Consider the following 19,318-nt stretch of genomic DNA (forward strand, 5'->3'; position numbering starts at 1 on the left):
GTTAGGGCTAGGGCTGACATTAGGGTTAGGGGTGTGTTGGGGTTAGGGTTGGAGTTAGGATTGGGGGTTTCCACTGTTTGGGCACATCAGGTGCTCTCCAAACGCAACATGGCGTCTGATCTCAATTCCAGCCAATTCTGCGTTGAAAAAGTCAAATGGTGCTCCTTCCCTTCCAAGCTCTGCTATGCGCCCAAACAGTGTTTTACCCCCACATATGGGGTATCCGCCTACTCAGGACAAATTGCAAAGCAACTTTTGGGGTCTAATTTCTCCTGTTACCTTTAGGAAAATAAAAAATTGGGGGCAAAAACATAATTTTTGTGGAACAAAAAATATGATTTTATTATTTTCACGCCTGGGCTTCTGTGAAGCCCTTGGGGGTTCAAAGTGCTCACCACACATCTAGATAAGTTCCGTGTGGGGTCTAGTTTCCAAAATGGGGTCACTTGTGGGGAGTTTCAACAGTTTAGACACATCAGAGGCTCTCCAAACGCGACATGACACCCGCAGACCATTCCATCAAAGTCTGCATTCCAAAACGTCACTACTTCCCTTCCGAGCCCCGACGTGTGCCCATACAGTAGTATTCTCCCACATGTGGGGTATCAGCGTACTCAGGACAAATTGGACAACAACTTTTGGGGTCCAATTTCTCCTGTTACCCTTGGGAAAATAAAAAAAATTGGGGACTAAAAGATCATGTTTGTGGAAAAAAGTGTTTTGTTTTTTTTATTTTCACGCCTGGGCGTTATAAACTTCTGTGAAGCCCTTGGGGGTTCAAAGTGTTCACCACACATCTAGATATGTTCCTTGGGGGGTCTAGTTTCCAAAATGGGGTCACTTGTGGGGGGCTTCCACTGTTTAGGTACATCAGGGGCTCTCCAAAGGCAACATGACACCCGCAGACCATTCCATCAAAGTCTGCATTCCAAAACGTCACTACTTCCCTTCCGAGCCCCGGCGTGTGCCCATACAGTAGTATTCTCCCACATATGGGGTATCAGCATACTCGGGACAAATTGGACAACAACTTTTGGGGTCCAATTTCTTCTGTTGTGTGCTCACCACACGTCTAGATAAGTTCCTTGGGGGGTCAAGTTTCCAAAATGGTGTCATTTGTGGGGGGTTTCCACTGTTTAGGCACATCAGGGGCTTTCCAAACGCGGCATGGCGTCCAATCCCAATTCCAGCCAAAAAAGTCAAATGGCGCTGCTTCCCTTCCGAGCTCTGCCATGTGCCCAAATAGTGGTTTACCCCCACATGTGGGGTATCAGCGTACTCAGGACAAATTGCCCAATAACTTTTAGGGTCCTGTTACCCTTGGGAATATAAAAATTGGGGGTGAAAAGATCATTTTTTTGGAAAAAATATGATTTTTTAATTTTACGACTGTACGTTATAAACTTCTTTGAAGCCCTGGGAGGTTCAAAGTTCTCACAACATATCTAGATAAGTTCCTTGGGGGGTCTAGTTTCCAAAATGGGGTCATGTGTGGGGGGTTTCCACTGTTTAGGCACATCAGGGGCTCCAAACGTGACATGGCGTCCAATCTGAATTCCAGCCAATTTTGCATTGAAAAAGTCAAACGGCGCTCATTCCCTTCTGAGCTCTGCCATGCGCCGAAACAGTGGTTCCCCCCACATATCAGGTATCAGCGTACTCAGGACAAATTGCACAATATCTTTTGCAGTCCATTCAAAATATTCCTGTGAAGCACCTGAAGGGTTAATAAACTTCTTCAATGTGGTTTTGAGTACCTTGAGGGGTGCCGTTTTTAGAATGGTGTCACTTTTGGGTATTTTCTATCATATAGACCCCTCAAAGTGACTTCAAATGTGATGTGGTCCGTAAAAATAAAATGGTGTTGTAAAAATGAGAAATCGTTGGTCAACTTTTAACCCTTATAACTTCCTAACGTAAAAAAATTTTGGTTCCAAAATTGTGCTGATGTAAAGTAAACATGTGGGAAATGTTATTTATTAAGTTTTTTGTGTGCCATACCTCTGTGATTTAAGGGCATAAAATTTCAAATTTGGAAAATTGCGAAATTTTCAAAATTTTTGCCAAATTTCCGTTTTTTTTTTCACAAATAAACGCAAGTTATTTGAATGAAATTTTACCACTAACATGAAGTACAATATGTCACGAGGAAACAATGTCAGAATCACCGGGATCCATGGAAGCGTTTCAGAGTTATTACCTCATAAAGGGACAGTGGTCAGAATTGTAAAAATTGGCCCGGTCATGAACGTGCAAACCACCCTTGGGGGTAAAGGGGTTAAGAAATATTAGAAACACTTATAACTGTTGATTCTGGGAATTAACTGGATTGTCTGGGATAGTGCATTCCGGACAACTTGATGCAGCACAAGATAAGTCTTGGAGACAGAAGTGGGAGATATGAGTTATATAGGATGTTAGTCTTAGATCATTAGCAGAACGGTGAGCACAGGTAGTGTTGTTGACAGAGATGAGAAAAGAGCGGCGATGCTGAGCTGTGGAGAGTTTTGTGGGTGATAGTGATAATCGTGAATATAGTACCATGTAGCAGTTGGGCAACCATTGCAATGACTGGCACAGAGTGAAGGCATCCGTGTAGTGGTTAGACAAAAATAAGACCTGGCTGCTGCATTTAGGATAGATTGGAGAGGAGAGAGTTTAGTAAGTGGTAGACTGATTAGTAGAGTTGCAGTAGTCTAGATGAGACTGAATCAGAGCAACAATATCAGATTTTTGCAGTTTCAAAGGTAAGAAAAGGTCGGGTTCTTGAGATTTTTGTTGGGGGAAAAGGGGGCATGAGTGAGTGAGTGATTGGATAGAGGGAGTGAAGAATGTTTAGCATAAATGGAAGCAAGTAAAAGGTTATTTCCAAGATTTATACTTACCCCCTATTGACAGGTTGGAGCATAACATACTAACCTCTTGGAGTCTCTGACTGCTTAGACCCCCAGTGATTCAAGAACTGGAATCTGCAGACACCCATCTTGAATGAGGTCAGAGATGTTGATGCTCAATCTCCATTCATTGTCTATGGGACAACCTTTAGCCTTTTCCTTGCCTAAACACTTAAAGGGCATTTACACTTGCAAGATAATCGTATATGAGCATTGTTAAAAATGTTCATTTCACGCTCATCTTGCCATGTTAACAGACTGCTGATCAGCCAGTGCAAGAGGCAAACTCTAGTTCATTGGGTGAAATGATCTTCCATTGTGCGTAAAAGATCATCATTCGCGGTGGTGCATCGTCTGTCCTGTGTAAACTAGACTTCCTCTGAGAACAGTGGCAGCCGGTGCGATCTAGTATAAATCTCTCAGCGCACATAGTTTGCTTTGGTCGCCTGTGTAAACAGGCATTCAAGAGACTGCCGATCTGTAAAGGTTTACCGATCAATGGTCGTATCTTGATTCTGGTCACTAGGCTGTGTAAAGAGACCTTTATGAGGTCTAGCGGCAGATAGGGATAAAAGGCAAAAAAAGGTTCGTGTCCAAAAGTGTTCAAAGATTTGACACAATTATTCTGTGTGATGCAGATATGTCCGTTTGTGCTTGTGAAGCTTTGTATATTTGTAAGCTTATTGCTCAATTTTAGTTTACATGTTTTTTTTTATTGTTTTCCCCTCTGGGCCTTAGTGGGGAATAGTGTGATATACGTGATGTACCTGCATTGCCTCTATATGAACTAAAGGTACAGAAGAAAATCAAAATGTGTCATTTCTGGTTGATCTTCATTATCGGCCATTATACAGGACGTACCAGCAGTGTTTAGCATTTGTTGTTGGACATTGTTATCTGTAATAGTGGAGCAGGGTTAAAGAAAATCTTCACCCCATTTACCTCCGTGCAGAAAACTTTTTTGCATTTGTAGAAGGCATGTCCAAACTACAGCAGTGATCAGTACGCTTAGAGGGAGATTTAGCAAAACTGACGCAAATAAAAGGGGAGGCAGGTGCCAATAAGGTTGCATTTTTATTCTTTTAAATAAATTCTGAAAATTGAAAGCTATAGGCAACTGGTCCGCAACATGTCTTTGCACTAGTTTTGATAAATCTTGATTATGGTTTAATTATATAGAAATGTTTATTTAAAAAAACTTTAACAAAAATGCACATATTTACATCATCTTCTTTCAACATTACCGCCACATGTGATTGCATCTGTATACGCTATTAAATGGGAATCTGTAGCAGGTTTTTGCTACCTCATCTGAGATCAGCCTGATGTGGGCAAAGAGAAACCGAATCCAACGATGTAACACTTAGATTAATGGGTGCAGCAGTTCTGACACAATCAGAGCTTTTAGATTTAGAATGAAGCACAGCTGAGAAAGCTAACTCCGCCCACACCACTCTGTGTATTTACAAACTCCATAGACAGTGAGCTGCTCATCACAGCAGGGGGTGTTGCTGGACCAGGAGGCTCATGCTGCTGAGTCAAGTCACAGCTATGATAAACTCCTGATGCTAAAACAATCATTGCAGACAATAAAACCATGGAGCTTCAGAAGAGAAGTATACCTGAAATCAGTGTTTTAACCCCTATAGCATGCTGTCTTCAGATTACAAAGCAAAAACCTGCTGACAGATTCCCTTTAAACTACCACTTTTAAAAAAATTGCAACATTTCCTCTTTCATACACAAGTACTTCTTGTATTTTGTCGCCATCTAGTGATCATTGTAAGAAATTTCTAATGCTTTGAAAACCGATCTGTAAGGCTAGTTTCACATTAGCGTTTTTTAGCTCTGCGCTTCGTGCGCAATAGAAACGCAAGCAAAAAACACATCATGCGTTTTGCATGCCTTTGCGTTTTTTAGGCGCTTGCGTTTTAACCAGTTTCTAGCCATGTTAACTCTTAAAACGCAGGCGTGCGCATGTCCATGCGCACACCTGTGTTCCCATAGACTGTAATGTGTTATTTTTGCGCATTCCATGTGCTAGCATGCGCATGCGTTTTTTTTGGACGCCATTGGACGGACCCAAAAATGCAACAGGTTGCGTCGGACACTGCAAAAAAACCGCATGCGCACGAAAACGCATACAAGCGTGTGCAAACGCTAGACCATGAGCCCGCCATGTTAAACATAGGGGCGCATGGACGCGCACGATGCGCTGCGCTAAAAAACACTAATGTGAAACCAGCCTAAGTGACGAGGTCCCAAACGATAAGTCTTTAAAGACCATACAGCTCCCTAAAGTGCACATGATTTATTCTAAGCTTGGAAAAAAACTTAGAAAAATGTTTAGAAAAAAAGTTAGGAAATTTTTCTGTAGCGATCACATTGCAACCCATATTATAATCCTGAGTTATAGTCCCAATTCTGCAGGCTGAAGAGTGGAGATCGCTCAACACTTGCTAAATTATCACTGTTCCTGCTCTATACTCTATGTACTGACTCCAAGGGACCAGCAAACAGCAAATTTGTGGGGTTGCCAGGTATAGGACCTCCACGGATCTATTGATCAAGTCCACAAAGCCCTTTTAAAAATTCTTTACTAACTTGCTAGGAATGTGTCTGCTGACGGGCTTTTTTTCTGGTTTCCAATTGTGATTAATGTTTGGTTATAATACATGTAGAATTCACGATCAGTACAACATAACTAGTGTTTTCTCTCTGTACAGGTAAAGTTTATTCATGACCAATGCTCTCCAAACCCAAAATACAAAGGCTTTTTTCATGGAGTGAGGGAGATCATACGTGACCAAGGTACTGCCATATGTTCGATCACATCTCTCTGAGTAGATCATATCAAATATGAATAATATATGATCAAAATATGTCAATATGTGATCTGTATTGTTACATTCAGCTTATTATTGCACATATAGTGATGATACCTGCTAAAGTCCGGAATTGGCCAAAAAATACTGTATTTTGGGGTTTTCCTTATAATCTATATTTTAATTAAAGGGAACCTGACCGCAGATTCATGTTGTCCAAACCACAGGCAGCATTAATCAGTCACTGGCTGCTTTATTACAGCTGTGTGTGCTTTACTGGAGAAAATTAATGAATGATGCTATAAGGATGTGGATTAAAGTATTCCTTTTCCATTTCTTAGGTAACCGTTATGTTTGTTTTCCAGGTATAAAAGGGACATATCAAGGTCTCACAGCTACAATCCTAAAGCAAGGTTCAAACCAGGCTATCCGATTCTTTGTGATGACCTCACTGAGGAACTGGTATAGAGGTAAGCGAAACAAAAAAGTGTTTGTGCCAAGGCTATAAGATATAAGAGTCAGTGTTAAGTGGTCATAAAGAAGCGCTTAGGAAGCAACCCAGGGGTGGACAAGGATGTCAGGTCTCCACCACGGCTCCAGCCGAAAACCTCCAATGGAGGATAGGAGCAAAGAGAAAATGGAAACCGGTCTTAGCAGCGCAGGAAAGAGGCTCAGACAAGAGATGAGGTTAAACCACAACGCGTTTCGACGGAGGATCCGTCTTCATCAGGTGGATGTTCCACCTGATGAAGACGGATCCTCCGTCGAAACGTGTTGTGGTTTAAACCCGTCTCTTGTCTGAGCCTCTTTCCTGCGCTGCTAAGACCGTTTTCCCATTTTCTCAAAGCTATAAGATATGGCTTATCCATTCTTGGGATTGGTGGTGATCCCAGCAGTCAGACACCTGGTGTTCAGCAAGTTATTACTAAGGATGCAGCATAAATTAACATGGTGTGACTCTTAAAAAAACAGCACCAGCCAATTTACAAACAGATTTCTTAAAATCTCATTTACAGTGCTGCTTAGGGTACCGTTACACGTAGCGATGCACCAACGATTCCGACAACGATGCGATCTGGCTAAGATCGTTTGTGCATCGCTAGTAAGCAGTCATACAGGCCGATCTTCATAACGACGCATCAGCGATCAGCGATGTCACTAACGACCACGGCGATCGTTGGTACCGTGTCACACACTGTCTATAATAGCGATTCAGACTTTGAATAGGCGTCCTTCAGCGCTATCTATATGAGTTCGGAGTCGCCAACGAGGTCGCTTGTCGTTGATAAGGGGCGTCAAACACAGCGATGCATGCTGGTCAGCATGACGCCAGCGATCAAAAAATGATCCTGAACATTCGCCCACGATCAGCGACATCGCAGCAGGGAGACGGTCGTTTCCGCATGTCACAGCGAGATTGCTAGCGATGTCGCCGTTGCGTCACAAAATCGTTGTCGCTTCAGCGATATCGCTAGCAATCTCGCCGTGTGTAACAGGTGCTTTACTTTAATGATACATTTACACTTGCTGACAGCAGCCATTAAACTAATGCCAATCAGCCACATACAAGCCGATTGGCAATTGTTTAATTGACTGTTTAGACAGGCCAACTCTACTTCTATGTTAATATTACCATTCTGTACAAATAAAATATTGGTTTTGGCAGCATATTGTCCCCATGGTGTACTAGCAAGAACAATGATTTTTAGTAAGCTTAAAAATCATTTTACTGACGATAATTGGGAAACTTATTATCATCCAGTGTAAATGCAGCATAATGCACTTCAGATTTTCTATATGTAAAAGTTGGATACCCACTATTTCTGCACCCTGTATGCTGGATCCTGTGTACCCTGTAAAATCCACAACATCTAAAATTGATGGATTATAGAATATTGGCAAACGATTTAAATTAATTGACACCTTCCCTTGTGAGCTCTTGGCATGTGTTAGCTGGGTTATTTAATGTAAATTAAAGTTTGGTTTATTGGATTACATTGAGCTGAGCTTGTTATATGCTGCTGATTCTTCAGTGTCCTGCTAATCTTCACTAATCATGGAAAGCACACAAGCTTTCCAATTATGTTCAACCTGTATAGGATGTATAGCTTGGCTGCAGTTTTATCTAGTGACTATAGCTTGGCTGCAGTTTTATGTAGTGACTATAGCTTGGCTGCAGTTTTATGTAGTGACTATAGCTTGGCTGCAGTTTTATGTAGTGACTATAGCTTGGCTGCAGTTTTATCTAGTGAGTATAGCTTGGCTGCAGTTTTATCTAGTGACTATAGCTTGGCTGCAGTTTTATGTAGTGACTATAGCTTGGCTGCAGTTTTATGTAGTGACTATAGCTTGGCTGCAGTTTTATGTAGTGACTATAGCTTGGCTGCAGTTTTATGTAGTGACTATAGCTTGGCTGCAGTTTTATCTAGTGACTATAGCTTGGCTGCAGTTTTATCTAGTGACTATAGCTTGGCTGCAGTTTTATCTAGTGACTATAGCTTGGCTGCAGTTTTATCTAGTGACTATAGCTTGGCTGCAGTTTTATGTAGTGACTATAGCTTGGCTGCAGTTTTATCTAGCAAGTATAGCTTGGATGTAGTTTTATCCAGCGACTATAGCTTGGCTGCAGTTTTATCTGGCGACTATAGCTTGTCTGCAGTTTTATCTGGCAACTATAGCTTGTCTGCAGTTTTATCTATTAAGTATAGCTTAGATGTAGTTTTATCCAGCGACTATAGCTTGGCTGCAGTTTTATCTAGTGAGTATAGCTTGGCTGCAGTTTTATCTAGAGGGTATAGCTTGGCTGCAGTTTTATGTGGCGAGTATAGCTTGGCTGCAGATTTATCTAGCGAGTATAGCTTGGCTGCAGTTTTATCTAGCAAGTATAGCTTGGATGTAGTTTTATGTGGCGAGTATAGCTTGGCTGCAGATTTATCTAGCGAGTATAGCTTGGCTGCAGTTTTATCTTTTTATCTAGCGAGTATAGCTTGGCTGCAGTTTTATCTAGCAAGTATAGCTTGGATGTAGTTTTATCTGGCGAATATAGCTTGGGTGCAGTTTTATCTAGTGAGTATAGTTTGGCTGCAGTTTTATCTAGAGAGTATAGCTTGGCTGCAGTTTTCTGTGGCGAATATAGCTTGGCTGCAGTTTTATGTGGCGAATATAGCTTGGCTGCAGTTTTATGTGGCGAATATAGCTTGGCTGCAGATTTATCTAGCGAATATAGCTTGGGTGCAGTTTTATCTAGTGAGTATAGTTTGGGTGCAGTTTTATCTAGTGAGTATAGTTTGGCTGCAGTATTATCTAGAGAGTATAGCTTGGCTGCAGTTTTCTTTGGCGAATATAGCTTGGCTGCAGTTTTATCTAGCGAGTATAGCTTGGCTGCAGTTTTACCTAGAGGGTATAGCTTGGCTGCAGTTTTATGTAGCGAGTATAGCTTGGCTGCAGTTTTATCTAGTGAGTATAGCTTGGCTGCAGTTTTACCTAGAGGGTATAGCTTGGCTGCAGTTTTATGTAGCGAGTATAGCTTGGCTGCAGTTTTGTCTAGTGAGTATAGCTTGGCTGCAGTTTTATCTGGCGACTATAGCTTGGATGTAGTTTTATGTGGTGAGTATAGCTTGGCTGCAGTTTTTTTACGTAGCGAGTATAGCTTGGCTGCAGTTTTATCTGGCGAGTATAGCTTGGCTGCAGTTTTATCTAGCAAGTATAGCTTGGATGTAGTTTTATGTGGTGAGTATAGCTTGGCTGCAGTTATATCTAGTGAGTATAGCTTGGCTGCAGTTTTATCTAGCGAGTATAGCTTGGCTGCAGTTTTATCTAGCGAGTATAGCTTGGCTGCAGTTTTATCTGGCCACAATAGCTTGGCTGCAGTTTTATCTAGCAAGTATAGCTTGGATGTAGTTTTAGCCGGCGACTATAGCTTGGCTGCAGTTTTATCTAGTGAGTATAGCTTGGCTGCATTTTTATCTAGAGGGTATAGCTTGGCTGCAGTTTTATGTGGCAAGTATAGCTTGGCTGCAGTTTTATCTAGCGAGTATAGCTTGGCTGCAGTTTTCTGTGGCGAATATAGCTTGGCTGCAGATTTATCTGGCGAGTATAGCTTGGGTGCAGTTTTATCTAGCGAGTATAGCTTGGCTGCAGTTTTCTGTGGCGAATATAGCTTGGCTGCAGATTTATCTGGCGAGTATAGCTTGGGTGCAGTTTTATCTAGCGAGTATAGCTTGGCTGCAGTTTTCTGTGGCGAATATAGCTTGGCTGCAGATTTATCTGGCGAGTATAGCTTGGGTGCAGTTTTATCTAGCGAGTATAGCTTGGCTGCAGTTTTCTGTGGCGAATATAGCTTGGCTGCAGATCTATCTAGCGAGTATAGCTTGGGTGCAGATTTATCTAGCGAGTATAGCTTGGGTGCAGATTTATCTAGCGAGTATAGCTTGGGTGCAGTTTTATCTAGCGAGTATAGCTTGGGTGCAGTTTTATCTAGCGAGTATAGCTTGGCTGCAGTTTTATCTATAGGGTATAGCTTGGCTGCGTTTTTATGTGGCGAGTATAGCTTGGGTGCAGTTTTATCTAGCGAGTATAGCTTGGCTGCAGTTTTCATACTACAAAGCATGCTTGGACTAGCCTAGATGGTTGATATTTACATTTGAGAGAGTGGGTGCGTTTTTGAGTATTATATTTGCTACAATTATTGGAAATGTCACACCACACATTTCATAAACCCTTCACAACTGTCTTGTAGAAAATTTCTACCATGTTGTAAATGGACCTAACAGTTTGCCTGGAGCAGTTAAGCTTGCTGCATAATGCATCAGTGTGCACGGTGCGCAAACACTCAGGAGGCATGCATCTGATGATGACTACAGTCTGGATGGATGCCTAGTCATCCATCTACTATATGAAACCATATTAATACAGAATATCATACCTGTACTTTATCAAATTATTGGACTTATGTCCAAAATGGGCAACTCTATAAGCAGACACACTAACAGAGAACCAAATGAGTTCAAAAATGCCCAAATTATACCATTATATAGTCATCAATAAAATACACACAGAGCTTAATCTCGTGCAAAAAGGTATAAATATTTTATTCGAAAAATTTATTTTATCCTCTAAAATATCAGTAAAGACAAAATATGAGACATAAATAGTGGAGAACAATATGACCAAACCACCCGACATCAGTATATGATACCATGACTAGATGAACAATCTATCGGTGGCTCTCTAGATAGGGTTAAAGGGAAAAGAACATCCTCCAATTCCTAATCAGGCAGTCGGGTTAAACTACCCATCTAAATATATCACATTATAGCAGCCCATTCTCCAGACCTGAACCCCATTGAAAACCTCTGGAATGTAATCAAGAGGATGATTGATAGTCACAAGCCATCAAACAAAGAACTGCTTACATTTTTGTGCCAGAAGCAGTGTGAAAGACTGGTGGAAAGCATGCCAAGACGCATGAAAGCTGTGACTAAAAATCATGGTTATTCCACAAAATATTGATTTCTGAACTCTTCCTGAGTTAAAACATTAGTATTGTTGTTTCTAACTGATTATGAACTTGTTTTCTTAGCAGTATTTGAGGTCTGAAAGTACTGTTTGTTAATTTTTCTTTGTCAGACAAAAAATACAAAATTTATTGCTTGGAAATTCGGAGACCTGTTGTCAGAAGTTTATAGACTAAAAGAACAATTTACATTTTACTCAAAAATATTCCTATAAAGAGAAAAATTATCAAACTGAACATTTGGAAGTGGTTTCTTTTTGCCAGAGCTGTGTATATGTGCGTATTTCTGTATGTATGTATGTATGTGTGTGCGCATATATATAATTTATAATTTAATTTTTAGATTTATGTGGCTGCCAGAAAAAGCTTAGTGCAGATTCTTGGCATTCCCATAGAGAATGAATGGGGGATCTGTCAAGCATGGACACTTACGCTTCATTCTAATAGGGATGAAAGTGTCCCATTCTGTGAATTGAAGCAGGTCTCAGTGGTTGGACCCCCAGCACTCAATAAGTTATCGTCTTATCATCTACCCTTGTTTCCATCAGACAGCCCCTTTAAAAAGCATCTGTCTATATATCATAATCTGCTAAGTGTCCTATTTGCTTTTTGTGGATCCTGTTAAAATTAACGATCCAGAGATTTTTTTCTATATAAATTTAGTATAAATCTGTCTGCAGATGCCTGCTCCTTCCATTAAGTAGTATGTTTTTAATACACGTTGTACAGAGGGAGTTTGCTGAATATTGTTTTTTATTTTTTTTATTTCAAGGTAACTCCCTCTAGTGGCAGTTGCAGGTAGCCGGAACGTTAAGTACTTTGTTTTCTGTAAGCGCCTCGATCAGTCCACAGAGACAGTCTTGTGTAATCTCTGAGGTCAATGCTATATGTCTTTGACAGGTGACAACCCTAACAGGCCAATGAACCCGCTCGTTACTGGTGCATTTGGAGCAATTGCTGGGGCTGCCAGTGTGTTTGGTAACACTCCCCTGGATGTGGTCAAGACTAGAATGCAGGTAATATAAAAAGACGAAACTTTACCTAATAAAGAAGTGACAGGCTGTGTCAGATGACATGCAAAATTGGTTGATAGCAGCTCACAAGGATAGTCCACTGGCTTGATTCTGGTAGTTGTGTCAGGAAAAAACCGATACATTGGCTGTAACAGAATCGTCCATCTGCGTCAGTAATTGTGAATGTTTCCAATTTATGAAATGTTTTTGCATATTTTTAATTATAGGGATTGGAAGCACATAAATACAAGAGTACATGGGATTGTGCTTATAAGATCCTGAAATACGAGGGGCCCCGAGCGTAAGTCTCATGTTTCTACTTCTTCAGCTTTGCCTTCTTAAGAGTTATCCCGAGAATGGAAGGAAAAAAAATATTAGGAACAATGCACATCATATTTTAAGCTATATTAGAGCAAGAAATGTAACTGTTAAGTGTACTTTTAACCCATTTTAGCTTAATTCCTCCTGCAGTAATTTTGGTTGCTTCACTTTCTGTGAGTGGGAGACCGCTTGTCCCATGTGAGCAGGAAGCGTCAGCCTCTCCCAAGAATGCATTGCAGTCATCTTCTACTAACTCATCATCCCATGTCTTCCTCCCCTAAAAGTTTCCAAAATCAAAAATGTTAATAGTTTATTTTTATCGATTTAAAAAAATGCAAAGTGAATAAACAAAAAATAAATCTAATTAATATTTGGCATGGCTGCTGAGCATACATGAATTGGCCAAATTATGTGCCATCTATCTCTATTTTGTCTAATTATCTAGAGCAGGAATTCTATTAATATTTCATATATATCATATTTACATGCCTTAGCACTACAGAGTACAACTTTATTTATTTTGTTATGTATAGAGATACCTACTCTTAGTTCGCACCTGTTCACACCAGTTTTCTGATTTGGAAGGGAACGTCACTCTTTTGTTATTTATTAATATAAACCATGTTACAGCATGGTCACTGTTACAGCATGGTCACTGTTACAGCATGGGTTTTCCTACCCCTGATCGCCTGATGAAACTCGCTTTGTGCGTTGGTTTGGTCAGGAACTTGGAGACCACCTTTTCTTTAGTTGGTACCTTGCATTTGATGCATATCCAGAAGGACATTAAGCATTAAACAAGCATTAAACAATTGCAGTGTGTCTGTGTATTATTATAATCACAAACTTATTAATGAATGCATGTGAGAATACATTGCATTTGTATACACTGCATTCGAGATGCCCTGTTGAGTTTTGAATAATGCTTTTCTTGGGACATTATTCTAAGGCTAGTTTCACACTAGTGTTCGGCAGGGCTGTGGGGTGCTGCGTACTTCCTCCTTTCTTCCTCCGTTAAGCCCCACCCACTGCCACACCTCTTTCATTCAGCTCCGCCTACGTCGGCATGCGTCCTGCGTACCTATCTTTAACATAGGGTACGCAGGCCATGCGAATGTATGCAGATGCCTACGCATGCGTCGTGTTGACGCTGCACCGAGCGCAACATGTTTTGGCAGTGGGTGGGGCTTAACGGAGGAAGAAAGGAGGAAGTACGCAGCCCTGCCGAACGCTAGTGTGAAACTGGCCTAAGATATTTTCGCTTTACTTGTCATTCCAATCCCGTCACCCTCTCACTGTGTTTTTTCATTATTTTCAACTTCTTCCCTAAAGAAGATCTATCATTAGATCAATAATGCCCATCTAATGTCTCCACAGTGTAAAGTTCTTTAGAGCAGTGGTCAAGACCTTTTATATTGATAGCCTATCTTTAGGATGGGCCATCAATATCTGATCAATGGTGGTGCAACAATTTGACACCTCCCCTGGTGCCGGCCGGATGTGTTGAGTTGCGGAGCTGAATAGTACAGCTCTATCATTTGAATAGGGTACTGCAGATCCACCCCCTATTTGAAGGATTAAGGGGCTGATTTGTAATATCTGGCCTTGGCCACTATACAGTTGACTTTGCTGCGAAGTTCCGCAACACAGCACATCTGGCCGCCACTAGGACAATCTGATCGGCAGGGCGCTGGGGTGTTGCATCCCCACCAATCAGATGACCTATACTAAAAGATAGACCATCAGTATAAAAGTCCCAGAGAACCCCCTTAAACATGCCTCACAATGTTTGATGTAATGTTTCTAGATTCTGTGTTTAAAAAAGAAACATTTACTGATGTTTTCCATGCAGTTATGTGAATTCTGCAATGAGGATGATTCAGCAGACTTCTGCTTCATCAATATTCAGTTTCATCTTCTCCATCTGGCCCTAGCTTTAGAGATTGATGGTCAAGACCTGCCTGAAGTCTGTGGAAATCTGCAATGTTCTACTATCGATATATTGCAGTTATCCTTGATGAACTTAGTACTTACAACAGATGGTTTTAGAATCTTGTACACACAGAAAGTGCTGCTGGAAGACAGGCACTTTCTTACTGTAGAGCTATGGACACTGCAGCCTCTGAGCGTGTGTAAGATGCCCAAGTGAGTTCGTCGTGGGTGAGCTTCAGTCCCCACTCACTTTAGCATCCTACAGACATCTCGTTTCCCAGTCCCGGTGTGCTGCTATGTGTGAGGGGCATCACACTTACTTTGGGGTTGCAGGCCTCTCTTCTATGTCCAGAACTTGGATAGTCCAACGGGTTGTCATCTTTCCCACGGCTACCGGATGCAACTTCAGCCCTGGTTCTCGGTATAGGTAAAATGTCCCTCTCACTAGCTTTCCTAGCCCTCTGGAGTCTTCACCACCACTAGCAGTATATACATATTGCAATCCCTTCCACCCCATGTAGTCAGAGTCCATCTTTCCCTGTAGCTTCACAAGCTGTGTTTGCCCCAGGTCCGCGATGTCCATCTCAAGGTTGCCCCTGATCATTAGACTGAATCACACGGAAGGGTATTTTCAGCAAGCCTCTGCCCCAAGTATTAGGCCCACGCTGTCCCTAGCAACCTCTTGTCCTAGGACCGCTACTTTACTCACTGCTGTCCACACACTAACTTGACATGTCACTTTCTGGACCTGCTACATACTCTCAGCTCCACCTCTCCAACTGGGCCAGCCACTACAGTTAACCCTGTCACAGCTAACTGCAGCCCTAATGGGTATGAATCCCTTTATCACATATGTGAACATATTTTGCTTTTAACCCTGGGAGCAATCCATCAGTCCCAACCACTGTTACACATGAGCCAGTATTCAGCAGCAGGCAGAGAACAGTGAAAAGAGCTTGTCAATCAAGCTAGGTGGGTGGAAACAGAGTTTGCAGTTTGAATACACATGGATTCATAAAAACTGGTAGTTATAGCTGGACTCCTAAAATGTACAGATTGTATTGTTAAATCTGGTGACAGATCATCTTTAATACTCTTGCTTCTGATATTCTGTTCGGTTAATGGCTGATGTACCTCATCTTTCAGGTTCTACAAGGGAACTGTTCCTCGTCTTGGACGTGTGTGTCTAGATGTAGCTATTGTCTTTATAATCTACGATGAAGTGGTGAAGGTGCTGAACAAGGTGTGGAAGACTGACTGAAACTTTAAATATTGGACAAACCAAGGTTCCCATCATACTGGGATCTTCAGGGTGCCAAAGAGTCCATTCAATCACTACTATCTCCTGTACTACAATACTCCAGTGCCTCTAGTGCCTGAAGACGTAATTCCTTTTCTTTTGTGGCATCCTCAATTTTTGGTTTTACATTTACCTGCAGCCTTTAAGAACCAAAAGTCAAACGCCTCACAACAAGGCTTAATATACATTCACATTTTTATTTGTCTATGAAAAAGCTTTATAGTGTTTTATGTTTTTATTTTTCAAAGTCAAGTCTAGATTAATGACCTTTTTAATGATTATGTCATCCACTATAAATCCTAGGTAATGTCATAAAGACATTAACATTAAAGGGTTATTCCAATCGTAGCCTTTCCTGGCTGAGACAGCAATAACCCCATTGCGGTAATGACGAGCGCGGCTGAGCTACACTGTTTCTGGTAACTCTCATAGTAATGACAGGGAGTTGCGGAAACAGTGTAGCTCGCTGTGTTACGCTGTATCTTTCACTGATTTCTGTAGGAGATATGGAAGCATTGTTGCTCAGTTGCACTTGACTGTTATTGGGTGGGTAGTGGGTAATGTCATGAAGACATTGTTAATTAATAGTTAATTTTTTTTTAAAAAGTTGCATTAATTGTGATCCATAGGTTTAGAAGTTGTTCTGGTACAATGCCATCTGGTTAAATAGCTGTGTATGATCATTTATTAGGCGCCTTGTGCACTAGGAAGATCTGTAAAGCCATAAACTGATTACAAAAAATCCTCAGGATGTGTAATGTGTTGTATAGCAAATGTGACAACACCAAAAGAGTTCACCGTACACAACATATCAAAGAATGGCTTAAGAGTTAGTTTTAGTATTTATAGTTATTGTGGTTTTATAAAACTACTTCTTTTTTTATTCCATAAAAAATGTCATTGTTCTAATATTTACAAAGATATGCACTAAGGTGATGAGGCTTTTTTTTCTTGGTTCCAATGTGAAAGTGGCATCTCCCATCCCCTATGCAAGAAAAGTGTGTACAGTGTATATATACACATATATTTATGCTCCTATAGTGTGCCTTTGTCAGTTCTGTCGTGTGTACAAACATTTACCCTAGCATATATTTTTGTAACCATTTTGTGCCAAATTGCCATCTGTGCTCTCTTGGGGTGTGGGACTACCTCTGCCAAAATAACAGAGCAACAACATATCCAGATCTACTTCCTAGGACAGGCCACTAGTGGGTGACAGAATGTGCCTTTCCAATGATGTTTGTTAACCCCTTCGCAGTAGAATAGTTACAATCGGCCAATGCTTTGTAGCGAGATACTTCATACATTCTTAAGGAAATTGTCTAATTGATTGTGTTGCTTTATTGATTATGTCTGTGCTAAATGAAGAAGCTGATGACACGCAGAATAATGAAGCTATGTTCAGAGCTGATAACCCTGGCTCCCGAGGGTTTTTAAATGCACAGTTCCAGCATCTGTACAGTGTATACAGAGAAGAGATCAGTATAAGTATGGTATATAAGGTACATTGCAATGTATGACCTATATTATGTGTATTTTCTCTGCCTCTGTATCTACATATTACCACATACGGGAGTTTATTCCTGGGGACTTGCAATCCACAATATAAAGATGGAATCCATAAAGTGATCATCATTGTAAACTGGGATCAAGAATGGCTCATCTTGTAACGTACATACCCTATTTCCACTGCTAGTTGAGGCACTCTCCCAGCCGATAAAATTCCCTTTAAAGAATCTTGGATTCCATATTTACCTGCTAAAGTCGATACTTGAAATGTTTTATGTTTACACTGCAGCTACTGTACCGATGCCTTGCCTGTATGTATACAATTGTGGCCCTCTCCGACGGAGAGTCGGGGCTCATGTCACAATTCATCCAAATTATTATTGACTTCTATGGATATTAATAAAGCCGGTTCATGTTTGTCTACTGATTCTGGAGTGATGTGCTATTTGTAATAGGCAAGTTCCTCTTTAATGCTTTGCTTGGATGTTTTTAAAATGAAAACTAAATCCTTGAATCCTCATAGCATTTTTACAGAATTCTGCTATAAAATGCTTTGAAATGTCACAAAATTTTCTGTACAGCTGAGTTTTTTTGTGAATTTTGGCATTGTTGCAACTGATTCTCCCTACTTCGTAAATATGATCAGAGCTGGGACAGGACTAGGGCGCAACGGTGGCGGAACACCACAGCTCGTCTAATTCATGGCAAGTGATTGCATTTTCTACTCAATAAATCGTACTCCAGTAAGATTTCTGGTGTGGCGCACATCATGCGCCTCTTAATGAATCAGTAGCATCTGACCCCAACACATCCCCTCAAACAGAATCAGCAAGAAAATCACTGGTCTTGAATTGGGGCCAAAGTAAGTATAAAAGAAGTGCTTAAGGTAATTGTGTGCAGTGTTGAAATGTAGAACTACAGTGACATGTAGAAGTTTGTGCACCCTTGTTATTATGAACAGTTAGGCAAGTTGAAGATAACATGATCTCTAGAAGGCCTAAAGTTAAAGGTGATATATTTCCTTTGCATTTTAGGCATAAAAATGTATATGATGTCATTTTTTAAATTTTAACCCCTTCCTTACTGATGACAGAATAGTACATCATCGGTAAGGTCCCCTGCTTTGAGGTGGGCTCCGGCGGTGAGCCCACCTCAAAGCCGCAACATGTCAGCTGTTATGAACAGCTGACATGTGCCCGCAATAGGCACGAGCGGAATCGCCGTCCGCCTGCGCCTATTAACTAGTTAAATCCCGCTGTCAAAGCTGACAGCGGGCATTTACTTAGCATTTCCGGCCGCCGGGCCGGAAATGAGCTCATCGCCGACCCTGTCACGTGATCGGAAGTTGTTGCCTGGACAACCAGAGGTCTCAGAGACCTTTATGGTTGTTCCAGGCATATGGCTTTTAGCGCCACCCGGTGGTCAGCGCTGAAAGCACAGGAGTAAATTTGCTACATATGGGTGATCTGCTCATCGCCCATATGTAGCAGAGCCGATTGAGTATTGCAAGCTTCAAGCCTCCTATGGAGGCTATTGAAGCATGCCAAAAGTAAAAAAAAAAAAAAAAGTTCAAATCACCCCCCTTTTGCCCCAATCAAAATAAAACAATAAAAAAAAAAAAAAAAATCACACATACACATATTAGGTATCGTCGCGTTCAGAATCGCCCGATCTATCAACAAAAAAAAAAAACATTAACTCGATCGCTAAACGGCGTAGCGGGAAAAGAATTCAAAACGCCCAAATTACGTTTTTTTGGTCGCCGCGACATTGCATTAAAATGCAATAACGGGAGATCAAAAGAACGTATCTGCACAAAAGTGATATCATTAAAAACGTCAGCCCGGCACGCAAAAATAAGCCCGACCCCAGATCACGAAAAATGGAGACGCTACGGGTCTCAGAAAATTGCTCAATTTTTTTTTTTTTTTAAATTTTTTTTTTAGCAAACTTTGGAATTTTTTTTCACCGGTTAGATAAAAGACAGCATAGAAATGTTTGTTATATAT

General features: G+C 41.0%; 1 protein-coding gene across 1 annotated transcript in view; it reads left to right on the forward strand.

The window, feature by feature from the left end:
• Window positions 1-17,736, forward strand: part of SLC25A1 (solute carrier family 25 member 1) — a 59,249-nt gene extending 41,513 nt beyond the window's left edge. Inside the window, exons 5-9 of the mRNA XM_073559144.1 lie at window positions 5,621-5,705; window positions 6,085-6,189; window positions 12,135-12,250; window positions 12,475-12,548; window positions 15,647-17,736. Of these exons, the coding sequence (XP_073415245.1) occupies window positions 5,621-5,705; window positions 6,085-6,189; window positions 12,135-12,250; window positions 12,475-12,548; window positions 15,647-15,761 (495 nt within the window). The 3' untranslated portion in view covers window positions 15,762-17,736. The remainder of the gene's footprint in view (window positions 1-5,620; window positions 5,706-6,084; window positions 6,190-12,134; window positions 12,251-12,474; window positions 12,549-15,646) is intronic.
• The last annotated feature ends 1,582 nt before the right edge of the window (window positions 17,737-19,318 follow it).

The sequence above is a fragment of the Dendrobates tinctorius genome, unplaced genomic scaffold, assembly GCF_039654945.1.
Source record: "Dendrobates tinctorius isolate UK_male_01 unplaced genomic scaffold, ASM3965494v1 ptg000265l, whole genome shotgun sequence".
NCBI classification, from domain to species: Eukaryota; Metazoa; Chordata; class Amphibia; order Anura; family Dendrobatidae; genus Dendrobates; species Dendrobates tinctorius.